Source organism: Diabrotica undecimpunctata, chromosome 8, assembly GCF_040954645.1.
Source record: "Diabrotica undecimpunctata isolate CICGRU chromosome 8, icDiaUnde3, whole genome shotgun sequence".
NCBI lineage: Eukaryota > Metazoa > Arthropoda > Insecta > Coleoptera > Chrysomelidae > Diabrotica > Diabrotica undecimpunctata.
The window spans coordinates 62,909,137-62,924,367 of record NC_092810.1 but is presented as its reverse complement, the minus strand read 5'-3'; the positions used below and the strand labels follow the sequence as shown (position 1 = coordinate 62,924,367).

General features: G+C 36.0%; 1 protein-coding gene across 1 annotated transcript in view; it reads left to right on the top strand.

The window, feature by feature from the left end:
- Nucleotides 1–2,278: 2,278 nt before the first annotated feature.
- LOC140447626 (uncharacterized) overlaps nt 2,279–15,231 on the top strand; it is a 96,459-nt gene continuing 83,506 nt past the window's right edge. The window contains exons 1-2 of the mRNA XM_072540384.1: nt 2,279–2,414; nt 2,466–2,927. Coding sequence (XP_072396485.1) covers nt 2,412–2,414; nt 2,466–2,927 — 465 coding nt within the window. The 5' untranslated portion in view covers nt 2,279–2,411. The remainder of the gene's footprint in view (nt 2,415–2,465; nt 2,928–15,231) is intronic.

The window sequence follows — 15,231 nt, the reverse complement described above, 5'->3', positions numbered from 1 at the left end:
CCTATCCCAGCTACTGAACTCAACTGACACAGGTTTTAGCATAAAAAATAACACTACTCTTGTGGCAAAACTTAATTATCTATTGTATATTGATGATTTAAAACTATTGGCTTTCACTCGAAGCCACCTGTATTAGATGAAATGATGAATGATGAAAAGATGAAAACAGTAGAAATATTTCTCTAATAATATTAGTATCCACTTCGGTCATGACAAGACAAGTGCCACGTCTTGTTCATATAATTAAAGGAAAGGTTCATCCCGGTAGATTTGATATGCAAAATTGCCAGAACATCGAGGCTCTGGGTGAAAATGATATGTATAAATACCTCGAAACAAAGCAAGCGCGGAAGATTTACCATAAGCAAATGAAAACTGAGATAACTGCTGAGTTTATACGAAGGGTAAAACAGCCGCTTCGTTCACCTCTTAACAGCAAAAATGTGTTTAAGGCAAAAACAAAAACGTATGTAGAAAATCTTCAGCGAAAATTACGAACACACCTTACAAACGCACAAAAACACCATCCTCGAAGTGCAGTAGAGATAACGACACTACCGCGGTATTTAGGAGGTCGAGGACTTGTGGATATAAGTGAGCAATTAGAAAAACAGATTACTAATTTAAGAACTTATTTTCACATGCAAGCTGAGATATCTACTCTACATCGCGCGATTTGTGCAGTAGATGACACAAAACCGATCAAACTGAGGGAACCAAAAATGCGCATAAACCATCTTACTAAGGACGAAAAAATGCGCACCTGGATGGGCAAACCTCTGCACGGGCGACATCCCAATGAAGTCAGTCAAGACTGTCGATAATCGAGCGTCGAACTATTGGCTTGACGTCAGACAAGATGTTCCCTGAAACAGAAGGTTCACTTACTTCAGATAACTTGCCATTCAGGATCAGGTTATACCAACAAAAATTTACCTTAAATATATCATCAAAGACCCTTAAGTCCAAAACGACAAATGCCGATATGGATGTCAAGCCCAAGAAACCATCCAACACCTTACTGGGGGCTGCTAGGCATTTGCTGCAACTGAATACAAGGAACGACATAATTTAGTAGGGAAACTCCTTCATCAATACAAGTCTGGTTAATTGGCTCTGCCAAAGCAATTTTACAGAAAAAAAACTCCTTCATCAAGAAGTAGCTATCAAACTGGTACTTCTCCAAGCAAAACATCTCCCATATTATCAATACGTCCGGGAGAGTATGCTTAAAAATGACAACTTCAAGCTATATTGGGACCGCACTGTGCTCATAGGCCAAACAGTGGGACACAATAGACCAGATCTCGTACTTGTGAATAAACTAACGAGACAAACAACACTAATCTACGTGGCGATACCTAACAACAATAATCTGCGTATGAAATACAACGAAAAGATTGCCAAGTACAGAGATCTGGAAATACAAATAAGGAGACAATGGAGAATGAAGGGTACCCAGATGATGCCTATTATATTCTTTTCACTACTGGAGTTATTCCGAAGAACCTCCTAGAAAACATAAAAAAGCTGGGTCTGAATGAACATCTCTCTCTATAAGACCATGCAGAAAGCTGTACTACTCTCGACGACCAAATGTGTACGAAAATTTTTCGGACATACTCCAGCATACCAAGTCACTTAGGGCTCGATAACACGCAAAGAGCCCAACCAGAGCTCAATCTTTTTAATACCGTAGGTATCTGGGATGAGTGAAGTTTCCCCTTAGAGGGAGTGTGAGCCGTATGGCTAAATCTGGATAATAATAATAATATTGTTGGAAACTTTGCCGTAATCTCTACCACTAAAAGATAATTCCTTCGATATAATTTAGCAGACTTCAAGGCGTTAATTCAATATGTTTTTGGTTATATCAAGTATGTACTTAAAAGGAGAGTAAAGAGTAATCCATTCAATAAGAAGATAATAATTTACTACACAACTATTACGAAATAAAAGAGTTGGTTTTAGGGTTTTACAAAATTGCTCTCTCTCTTTCTCCCCCCGTCCCTTCACAACCTAATCTAACTTTGGTAAAAAGAATTATACCATTGTGTTCAGTTGTGTCAGTTCAAAAGTTTCATGAATTTTATTATACGTTTTTTAAAAGATGAAGATAAGTTAAATCAAATCGAGTTATTCGTGACAACTTCTATTTAATCGTTTATTGAAGAAATATATTTCACTCAACGATAAATAATATAATGCACGTTTTAATACCCTAACAATGAATAATTCGCACCGACTATGAAGAATTTGACAAACAGTACACGTGATACTTGACATTAATGACAATTGACGGTGCTTGTTCTTGTTGCAAATTAAATGAAATGTGTTGGGATTCATATTCTGTTGTACAAAAAGTGAAAGTATAAGTTTTTGCAAAAATGCTGTCATGATAGTATTCAAAAATGGTAAATGTATTCTAGGAAGAGGAACCATAAAATGATTTTTTTAATTTTTAGGAATATCTTCCAAATATAGATTTAGAGGAGTTGGAATCCAGTTTATACAGTCAGTTATACCACAGTAGTGAGATACAGGAAGAATCCAGGCTAAATCTAAACCTGGATGATTCTTTAACAGATAGTTCTGCAAACAAAAGCTATCGTTATTTTTTAAATCCATTAGAAGACTCTCTTAATATTTTTAAGGAACAACAATTTTCTTCTACACCAGCAAATATTAACACCGGAGAAAACAGTATATTTTCCAATCAAGACACAAGATTGGAGTTACCGCAGCCGCATTTCTTTTCCATTACATCAGAAAATTCTCAAGGGGACGTAAATAACCACTCTCCTCCAGCTCCAAATGTAGATAGTTTATACACAGATCAATCAAAAAAATATTCTAGAAGAAAACGAAAAACGCTAAGACGATCTAGAAGGTTACAAGAAAAGCAAGAGTTGGAGTTAATTGAAAAGGTAAAGTTTTATATCAAATTATATGATTGAATTCTTAAAGCTTTGTCCATAAATAATTCAAATCTTGTAAAATATTGGGTAAAACTAAGTAGATAATAGTAAGAATCCTCAGATTAGTCTGAAATGTAAATAATGGATTGTGGTTAACATACTACTCATATTCATTCTGAGACATTGAAAACAATCTATAAAATTTCTCTACCTTATTGTGAGTGTGACTACAGTACCCTGTTAACAGACCTGCTATAGCTTTGACTGTTTTCCTACATTTGCTTATTAGGTCTGATGTCAATTTTGTTCTACAATGAACTGTTTCACCTGTCTTTGTCCCACTGAATTCCTCCTCCATTGCAGAGATTTTTGTGCTACCTACTTTCTTGTAGATATTCTTGTTACAGCTGTTGCAACGCCACAGAATTGTTCTGGTCCAATAAATGGCATTAATGTGCCTTGTTTGGCCATTTTATCTGCTTTTTCATTGCCCTTAAGACTCTTGTGCTATGGTACCCGGGCTACTGTAACCTTGCTAAGGTCTCCTAGTTTATTTAGGGCACCCACACAATCCCATCTTCTTCTTCACATGACATATCAGAGTTATGTGAGCTTATTGCGAAGGCTTCTCGATCTTCTACCACATGGAATAATTGTACTGCATTTGATATCTCAGTCCATTCCCGAAAACATTTTAACCAAGAAACCTGTCTTTTTCCTACACCTCTACAGCCTTCTATTTTGCCTTTAAGGATCGGTTGTAATATTCTATATCGATTTTACCTGACTCTATGTCAACTCACTCTATTTTCCAATGTTTAACAGTCTTTAGCAATTCTATATCTCTGTTGGCCCTCCTTAGTACTTCTTCATTAGTTTTTCTTGTTGTCCAAGGTATCTTCAGCATCAGTTTATGAATTCACATTTAGAATGCTTCAATTCTGTTCATGCTTAATACTTTTAGTGTCCACACTTCTGCTCCATACAAAAGTACAGACCAAATATAGCACTTAACCATTCTTTGTCTAAGTTTTAAACTGAGATTATTGATTATTGCAAAAAAATGTCTTCATTTTCATAAAAGTCGTTTTAGTAATTGTTATTCTTCATTTTATTTCTATGTCTGGATCTAGTTAGTCTGTTATGACAGTTCCCTAATATGTGGGGTTACGACTAAAGACTAAAAATTTGGTTTTCTTTAAGTTTATTTTAATACCTATTGCCTCTCCTACTTCATGAATTAGCAGAATTTGGAGACCTTCAATATTTTCTGATAGAATTACTGTATCGTCCACATATCGAATTACTTTAAGTAGTTTCCAGTTGATTTTGATTCCATCTCTCAAGGGCCTTTTTAAATAGCTGGTCTGAGTAAGCATTGAACAATGTTGGGGACAAAATGCAACCTTTTCTGACTTTTTGTTGTATGGAGATTTCATCATTGTAATTGACCAGTACAGTAAATCTTTGAGATCTGCTTTGCATTTGAGTATAATTCTGTTGTGGGGTATTTGTAGGAAAATCTTAAGAGTGTGGCTCATTAGGCTAATTAATTGATATTCTGTGCATTTTTAGCATTGTATTTTTATGTATTGTAACAAAGATGGATGTAAGTCAGTCTGCGGGAATCACTCCAGTGTTATATTGCATTAAAAAGTTTTACTAGTATTTTTATGTTATCTTCATCTATTAGCTTCAGCAACTCAGTTGGTGTATCATCTGGACCACAAGCTTTCCTAATTTAAGCATTTTTTAAAGCATGCTCTACCTCTGATTTTATCATTTCTGGGCTGTCAGTACAATTTTGTTAGGATTCGGTAATATTATTTCTGTCATCTTCAAACAACTCTGATATATACAGTTGCCATTCTCTTCTTATTTCATTCTCATTTTCAATAATTTTGTTGTTATTGTCCACTAGTTTAGAGGGAAATCATTTTTTAAATATGTTTCTTATTTCTTTTACTTTTCTATACACATTAAAAAAGTTGTGCCTAGATCTCAATTTCCTCACACCTTTCTCTCATCCATTTTTCTTTTGCTAATTGTATCTCCCTTTTAATTCCTCTCTGTAGATGTCTATATTCTGTTTCATTTGATTTTTTAGGTTGCCATTGTTTCATCAATTTCAAAATGTCTTCTGTCATCCATTGATTTTTCTTGATTAAATTACGTCTATAATCATTGTTTGTGGAGAACTTGTTTTTTAAATTCATTCCATAGTTCCTCTGGATCTTCTAGTTGTTCTCTGATGTTCTTTATTCTATTGTTAAATTCTTTTTGAATGTATTCTTTTATGCTTATATCTTCAAAATTAATTATATTGGTTTTTAGTTCATGTTGTTGGAATATTTTTAACCATAGTTTAATATCTGCCACAAAGGGTTAGTGATCCGATCCAAGATCTGCTCCTGGAAATGCAATGACTTTTTTGATGCCATTTCGGAAGTCACTTACAAGTATATAATCTATTTGGTTTCTTGAAAACCCAAGGCTGCTGCCATCATCAAATGGAGCTTTTCAACACCAGATGTTTGCAATGGCCATGTCATTATCTTTATAAAATTCATACAATCTCTGTCCTCAATCGTTAGGTTGTCCAAGACCATAAGGACCTACAGTTTGACCTTGTCGACCTTCCCCAATTTTTACATTGAAGTCACCTATAATATATAAAATTTCATGTTTATTAAGAGTCTGCAAGATGTCTAGGATTTGATCATAGAGCTTTTCGACTTCATCGTCATATTTCCTATCTGCAGTTGGGGCATATATTTGAAATATATTAGTTTAGAATGTTTGAGTATTTATTTAGAGTAATAATATTCTATCCGAGACTGGTATGAAGTTGGTCACATATTTACTCAGTTCTGATGTTACTAATATACCTACACCATTTTTGTGATGATGGGTCTTCTGTGCTGTTACTGGAATATAATGCACTCCTGTCCTTTTTACTTGTCCCTGACTCTGGCCATCTCAATTCACTGATTCCCAGTAGATCTATTTTCACTGTTTTCATTTCTTGAATTGCATTATCAAGTTATCAGCCGCAAGTAGACTTCTGACATTCCATGTGCATATTCTCAAATGATATTTTCTTCTTTCTAGTATTTCTTCACAAGTTTTTCGTATATTTACAACCTGAGAGGACTCGTGGTATAAATAGGTTTCCCCTCTCCTGCCAAATCTTGGTCTCTGCTATCCACGATTACTAATGTTTTGCAATTGATGTGCCAATTCGATGGTGATTTTCCTGAGGGTGCTCTATGAGTCTTTAATGCAGTGATTCCCCTTTGACTTCTGCATTCTTATGCCGTTGACCATTTGTTGATTCATCTGTCTTAAGGGCCGATTTCTCAATCCCGGAACAAATGAGTGCCCTGCCACTTATCAAAATCATCGGTCCGATGCTGTTGGTCAGTAAGTAGGGGATTGCTTGTACCGGCAGTCACTCGGACATCAGAGCTTTGTTTGTTATCTAGCAGGATGCACCTGATGATCAGAATCAAGATCATCACACGGGCAGGTGAAGTTGACATTTGGATAGGAGAGGCTATATGTTGTATGTCACTATCCCACACAATCCCATACTAGCTTAGAATTGACCTCTATAGAATTGAGTGCCTTAAGCTGTGTATGGCTATCTGTGAAGATGGCAATTGAATCATATGTTCTTTTCTGCCTTTCTATTTCTTCCACGCAGTGATGAATTACCGTTATTTCCGCCTAGAAAATTTTGATATTCTGAGATAGACTTACTAGGAAATGTATCCGTTGCTTTATCCTTACTATACCGGCTTCTACACCTTCAGATGTTTTTGTATTGATGGGTTGCCCCATTATGATATCTGCTTTTAGCTCCTCAATTAGCTTTCTATTGTCAGCACTATGATCCTGGATTATGTGTTGCTGAATATCTATTAATCTGGGCATCACAGATCTGGTTTTGCCCTTCAACACCACTGTAGGAGTTGTTTTTATGGCCCCTGTAATACACAGCCATGCTAGCCTTTGTGTATTACTTAACAGACTTATTGCTCCCACTTGCTGCATTTTTGTCTACCACATCATAGACCCATAGGGTATCATTGGTCTAATAACCCTTGTGTATAACCAAAGGCTCATTTTGGGGCTGAGCCCCCAATTCTTACCACACATCCTTCTACATCGGCCCAAGGACATAGTAGCTTTCTGTGTGGTTTTCAGTATGCGAATATTCCATATAAACATATCAAAATATACCCATAGGTAATTTGTTTACTTAGTAAATGGAATCTTTGTTCCTCCCAGCACTGGTGGTTTTATTTCAATATTGTCAGCATATCCTAGGCAGTAAAAGTCTTTTCTGGACAGATTTGTGAGATCATCTACCAAGGTTGCCCAAAGTAGAGGTGACAGAACTCCTCCTTATGGACCGGCTCCACCTGCTCTTACTTTGGTGGTTGTTTTACCCAGAGCTGATATTAATATCCTATTCTCTTATCTATCCTATCCAAGCAAACCCTTTGTTTAAATTCAAATATGGTTGTGTGAACTAATCAATACATTTGGCCTCCCTGTATTCCTCCGGTCCCTTAATAGTACCGCTGAGGCTCGGGAATACATCTCGCTAAAGACACAAGAGCGTAAGTCGTTAAGAGGAAAAGACGTAACCCTAGAGTGAACCATCATATTGAATTTGTTTTGTTCGTTGTTTTCATAAAGTAGTGCAAACCATGGTAATTAGACCAAGCGGTAAGTTTTACCTGTACCTATAAATTGTTTTTGATTGTTTATTGCAACCATTTAAATTTTGATAATTATTTGCACCTATGAGTAAAAGTTCATTTATCTTGCCAGAGCTATCGAAGGAATAGTTCCTGATAATTTAATTACTATTAATTCGTAATAGTACATTATTTGTTGAATCCCCACACCCTTAATCATCTAAATATTACCGCAGGTGTGCCTCATCTACTCATTACTGTAACCAAAGAGTTGGTGGTAACATTATTAAATGCCCCTTCAATATCTAAAAAAGTGGCCATTGCTATATCTTTGTCTTCTATTGACTTTGAGATAAGCCTATTTAGATCATTCAAAGCGGATTTGTAGATTTACCAGATTTAGCACTTTGTCTCTTATATACCTATCCAGAAGTCTTTCTGGCATTTTTAATAGAGAAGACAATAGGCTTATTGGTCTATATGACTAGGTCTTATACTTCACCTACCTTGGGTAAGTATATGTCTTTAACCTTTTGTCATATTTCTGGTATGACCCCATGCTAAACTGGCTTTAAGGATCATATAATGTGGTATCAATACCTCTAATTCCATATGTGAAAGTATTGGATATATGCCATCTGTCCCTGGAGACCTGTATGGCTGAAATTTATTTATAGCCCTTCTGCTTGGTCTTGTGATTGCTGTGGCTATTTTCAAATCTATAGAACATGGCTTAGTCTGCCTTTGGTATATGTTGGTAAGCCTATCTACATCATTCAGAATTGTTGAGGCTGGAAAGTTCGTTTTTATGAGTTCTCTAAGACTTTCCTCTTTGGCCTCCATAAATGTGTCATTAGCTTTCATTAGGAAACCTACTTCTTTAATGGTAGAACCATCCTTTGCCAGGACTTTATGTATTCAAGAACAGGCCGGAATATCTGTAATCTCCTCGCAAAACTCTATTCATGAATTCCTTTTGGCTTTCTGAATTTCTTTATTGTGTAGCATTAGCTTATATCTGTAGGCATCCCAATCTTGGTTATTTTTGGTTATCTTTGTTAAATAGGCTTCGGACATTTGCCCTTAACATCTGTAAGCCGTTTTTCCGCCTGTATTACTGCCCGTATTCTTCCTTGTTTTTTCCGGACAGTTTTCATGGTAAACCGCCATAATAGATTCGCCCACCGTTTCTGCTGCCTAATTTATAGCCTCTATGCCTTTAAACAAGTTCGTACTTTCCCTGAGATTCTACTAAGGGATTCACTATATCCTAGGATGAAATTCAAAATAAACTTACATCGCGTCCTGTAATTAGCTGTAATCCTTGACCTAGACAATATGCAACTATACCTATTTTTTTTTGGTGGGAGGAGGAAACCTTCATAAGACCCTCTGGGCAGACCGTAGTACCCCAAGAAACCTGGGAACTGCGGTCCCCTCTGGTGTGTGGGATTCAGTCCGCATCGGGAGAGCGGACTGAATATATATATATATATATATATATATATATATATATATATATATATATATATATATATATATATATATATATATATAATATAAACTACATTTGAGCTTTATATAATACCATGCGAAAATTGTGATAAGTCATACATCGGACACACATCTAGAAATCTAATAGGCAGACTAACATCACATAAAAGTGACCTTAGAAATAATAAAAATGCGTGTGCATTAATAGATCATGCAATTAATAAAAATCATTCATTTAATTTCAATGAAACTAATATATTAAGACGTGAAAACCAATTAAATAAAAGAGAATTCTTAGAAATGGTATGCATAAATAAATATCAATGTGTTAATAAAAAACTGATATTGATACACTAAGCAATATCTATAATTACATTCTGTCTTACGAAAATTAATACTATAATAATAATAGATTATAATATATAATAATAGATAATATTAGATTTTCTGACTATAAATACTATAATTTCAAAAAATTTAAATATTCATATTTGGCGCCACTTTGTACGTAACCATAATAATAATCAAGAGCTAGTTATCAACAACAAAAAATATAATAAACAGAAACGAGTGTCTTTCTGACATAAATCAAACATCAACATAATCAATGTCATAATGAATTTGTACAAAATTAAATAAAATTAAAATATTGTACTTACATAACTAGATAAGTTAAGTTTTAATGTTTTGTAAATTTGAAAATTTAATGGATTAACCTCATGTTGTAAGTTTTTATACTAGTTTTATACAATACTATTTAATTTTAATTTCATTGTATTTACTGATACCATATTTTAGCATATCCTGAAGAAGCAAATAAATTTTGCGAAAGCTAGATAAAGAACAAAGAGTTTCACTTTCCTGCCCTATTAATGACTGCAACCCCAAAATAAAACTTTATTTTACATAACGTGTCAGTCAATAATACCTAACTACTTTATATATATATATATATATATATATATATATATATATATATATATATATATATATATATATATATATATATACAAACAACACAGTTTATTAGGGCTGCAGTCAGAAAGTTTGGCCGGGATGTTACAGAAACACTCTTTTGACTTTTGGTCTAGCTTTCGGAATTGTTTTATTCCTTTTTCAAGATACTGTAATTAGAAGAATGTGTAAATATTTATAATATATCACAAATTGTCAGTGCAACTTACTAGTCGTTGAGATTATTTATATAAAGCTATGACATTCAACATTAATAACACACATCTAAAATATAACATAAAATAATGAACAAAATACATTTTAACATTTAGTTAATGATAGTAAAACTTCGTTTGTGACATCTTTTAATGGTGTGTTTTAACTGATCCATAGAGAACAGAAAGAAAAAACAAAAATAGTATGATTAAAATGTAATTAGGTGTTCTTCATGTTTTATTAATGGAAGTAGTATATTATTATCTTGTCTCTCCTAGCCTTATTCTTCTATCTTGTTGTTTATCATAAAAAACGTTGCAATGAAATGCGCAATGCTCTACGTCATCGCGCACTCCGCATGCAATGCTCTACGCCATCGCGCACTCCGCATTTTATACATAAGTCGTCTTTAGTTTTCCTTATGCGATATGTATAAGATCTAAATGATCCGTGTCCGGTTAGGAATTGTGTAAAAAAATAATTTGTTCTTTTAAACCTACATTTATACCACTCTTTCACATCTGGAATTAGTGTCTTTATCCATTGTGTTCTTTCTGTCTATGCCTCCCATTATTGTTGCCATTCGTTTAGCATTTGTTCTCTTACCTCGGATTTCACCCGTGTTAGGTGGTCGTTATCATTGTCGTATAAGATCTTGGCGTACCCGCAATCACCTGTAGGGCTATCGTCGATGTAGTCCGGTACGCACTTATTACCTTGAGAAGGGGTTTTCTTTGGTTTCTTATTAATATTTCTTTACATTTTTTACAGCGGTCTCTGTTCAGCCTTCTGAACTACATTTATCAGGTGATTTGGTCTCTGTCTTGGTACCTTTAGTACCACTATATCGGTTTTGCTACTTGCCAACTCTAGGTCATTTTCTATCATCCACCTGTTGACTTTTCTGTAACAACTTGTCACCTTATTTTCAATATCCCCATTTATATCAGTCTCTACTAGGATTGCGAGGTCGTCTGCATATGCTATGGCGTAGGTGTCTTGGCCATAGTCTATTTCTAATACCCCTTTGTACAGTACGTTCCATAGCGTAGATCCCAAGACGGACCCTTGCGGTACTCCTGATGATAATTTCATATCTTCATTATATGACACATTTAAATACCTGTTTGTCAGGTATTTCCTTACTTTATTATGTAGGTTGACACTCCTGCTACTTTGAGCTTCGTTAGTATGATACCAATTTGCAGAATTGAAGGCATTCTTTACATTGAACATCACGAGAATGACTCATCGTTTCTTTTTACAGTGTCAGAGATTTTCTTCACCGCATCTATAGTCGATCTGGCTATTCTAAAACCGTACTGTCTATCTGAAATTATTCCCAGTACTTCAAGTTCTTCTTCAAGGCGTTTCTTTATAAGACCCTCAGAATTTTCCTACGCAATCTAATAAGCATAGTGGTCTATATGAGTTGGCTTCCTCCGGGTTCTTTCCGGGTTTTGGTAATAATACGAGTCTCGTCAACTTCAGTTTATTTGGGAATTCCTGCAAGTTCGTTGAATACTCTACGTATCCATTCGGGTTTCCTTTTACTACCAGTTTTATTGCCTCTGGCGTTATTTTATCTGGACATGGGGCTTTACCGGTCTTTATACTTTCTACTGTTTGAATGATCTCTTCAGTAGTAAACTCACCAAGTCGAATATTTTTGTCTATCCATAGAAATGTGTTGTTGGGCTTCCTTGGATATAAGGTGTTCGCTATTTCCATCTCTTTTTTTGCATAAAGGTTATATGGGGTCTCAACCCGTAGACTTTTCACTGCAATTCTGTATGCTTCGCTCCATATATCTTCCAGCGCGCTGTATAATTCTTTTTTAGCGCTTTTATATGCCTTCTGATCTTCTTCTTGGTTCCTGTGCCTTTGTGCTATTCGTCTACAGTTTATGCATTGCTCTCGTTTATTTTGGATTTGATCGTTCCACCATTAAGGTACTGTGTATGCGGTGTACCTATTTGTAGTACTTCTTTTGTGAGCAATTATATTTTCTCGGAGCTCATTGAAGTTGGTAGTTTCTTCTGGTAGGTTATTTATTACTCTTTTAAATCATTCTTTATCGAATACTATCCTCTTCCTACTGTATTTTGTGACCTTAATGCCAATTTCATACGTGATCTACCGGTGAAAGGTTGTCATCCAGTTCATCCCAATTTTTAATCTTCTTGGCAACAATGTTGCTTGCTAGGGTAATATCTATATGACTTTCCGATGTACCTCTCACAAAGGTTGGTTTACTGTTGTTTATGTCTACGAGGTCCGCCGTAGAGATACATTCGTTTTTAAGTTCGTCCCACTCGTCATTTCGGGGGATCTACATAAAATGGACTTTGCATTTATGTTGTAAATCTTTCTCTCTGTGAGACGTGTCGATTATATTCTCTACTACGTGTTGTCTGCAGTGCTCTCTGATAATATTTGGGGAAATATAACATGCTATTATGGTTATCCTATCAATTTTTATTGTTACATATCCCTCTTTTCTCACTATTTTATTGACGCATACCTTTTTGTTCAGTATATTTATGGCTACATCGACGTTATTATCAAATATCTAGCCTTAATTCGTAGCTATTCTCTTGTTAGGTTCTGGGAAAATCAAGAGATCTGCTTCTGCTTCTTGTTGACGCTGTATCCACCTTCTGCTTTGCGCCCTCGGGTGTGCGAGCTTTGTTGAGTGTCGTCTTTATTTCGTCGCAAGCCTTCGAGAACTTCGTCATAAGAGGGTCCTTAAAGACCTCGACTTCTTCGACAGGTACCTGCGAACTGGTTTGTACGTGTATACTAGAGGGGGAGAAGGTGTGTGTAACTTGGCCCCGTGCCGTTCGGCATTTCGGGCTTTTTTCGGGGCTTCCCTATTTTGAACAATCCATACCTCCTGTTCTGTGTTCTGCATTACACAGAACACACCAGTGTTTTCCCTGACACTCTTTTACGCCGTGATTTTTCTTTCCACAGCGATAGCACATATCGCTGCGGTCTGGTCCTCTGCAACTCGCCGTTTCATGGCTATAATCCCAGCACTTACTGCTTGTTAGACCTAGAGCTTTATTACCTGGAAAGTAGGCTGAACAGACCACCAGTTTTTTCTCTCCTACTTTCGTGGTTATAGTTAGAACACCTGTAACAATATCATCGGTGCAAAGCACCGGGATTAGGGCACAATCTACTTTCTTAGGCACGGTCTTGGCCTTATAGCTGTAGGTGTCTATAAAATCTTACCTTGTTTGATTGATAAACTATCAATTTTCTTGCCAATTCGCCAGGACTCCTGCAGGAGGGCAATATCAGTGCCTTTTTGTTACACTCTTCTAACCAGCGTTGCTGACGTGACTCTTGCGTGTTAAAGATTGGCCTGGAGGAGCCTTATTTCTTCTCTTTACTGCGAAGAGTTGTCTGGTTCTGGTTCCGTGAACTTTCCTTCTTTTTCTGTGGGTCTAACGGACTTTTGGATAGTAGTCCTTACGAGTGGGCTGGTTCCGACTGAAGAAGGTTTGTTCCTCTTTCTGAACCTCCAGATGTAGGGAATTTTCCCCTGTTTCACTGAAGTGAGTTGCTAGTGGCTTTTACTCCAGTGTGTTTGTCTTCCCTTCTTTGTATCGGAAAGTTAACTTTCCCACTCCGAAAAAGAGTTTCATGTTGAGTTTATGTAGCTCTTCTCGAGATTCAGTATATATTGAGAAGGTCAATAAAACCCCTTTGTCTGAAGATTTGCCTCCCCAGACTGTCCATAGATGTGTCCTGAGCCCACAGATACTTATCCTTAGTCTATGAAGGATCCTTTTGAACTTAAGACGTTCTCCATCTTCATCCTATACGAAGAAAGTGCAGCTTGGGTATATCTTTTCTCTCCAAAGCCTTGAGAGATGCATTCTCCCAAGGCCCCAGGGTTGAAATCACCTCCTTTAGCCACCTCACACTTGTGTCATTCACACAGTTAAGTTATAGGAAGCCCGGCGTGTGGTTACTCGTCAGATACACCAAGATGGCTTTTGGACTGCCTTAAGCTTATCCACATCACTTTTGGCTTCTAAGAATTCTTTTAGTACTGCCGCAACCTTAACAGAAGCGGTAGTAGCTTTGCTGAAAGTTGCATCCTCGGTTTTTGGCCTTTTCCCTTTGTGTTGGCTTCCAGGTGGTGTTCTTCTCTCTGACCTTGCCTTTTTGGACCTTCGGCCTTCTAAATTTTTTTGTTTTTTTATGGCCTCTAATGGCTTTGAAGCAATTATAAATTGCTTAGTATTATACTTGGAAATCTCAATGAAAAACTAACCTTTTTCATGGCATCTAATGGCTTTGACGCAATTATAAATTGCTTAGTATTATACTTAGAAATCTCAATGAAAACTTAACCTCTTTGTTTTTTTTTATAAGCTTTATATTTGTTTATTACACGTTTTTCAATAAAACTCGTTGTTTTTGAGTTATTCCGAAAAAATCATTGGAAACAATTTTTTTTTGCTAAAGGTAAACTTTTTCAAGTGCGAATCACTCAAAAAGAAGTATTGATCTAGCGAAAAAAAAGTGTATAAGACGTTTTTTGTTTAAAATTTGATTCTCTATCAATTTCCGGGATTATTTTAAAAGCCCCCGAGATGGGTGCCAATCAACCCAGGAGTAGAAGCGCACATCGACGCCATATAACTTATGTTTTTTGACTAATTTCCTACCAACTGTAAAAATTTCAGATAAATCGGTGAACCATTAAAAATTTAGAAGGAAAATGCCTCAGAAACAGGACTATAAGGGTCAACGATGTAATCTGGAAATGTCTTTATTTTGGTTCCACATTTTTGATCTTAATACCAAAGAATATAGACGCATATAGAAGGGCAGTTCAAATGGGCGATTTGGTTACGGTTACGGTTATTATACTTCAAAACACTCCTTAAGAGGGCGACTGCATAAACTCAAACCGTGAC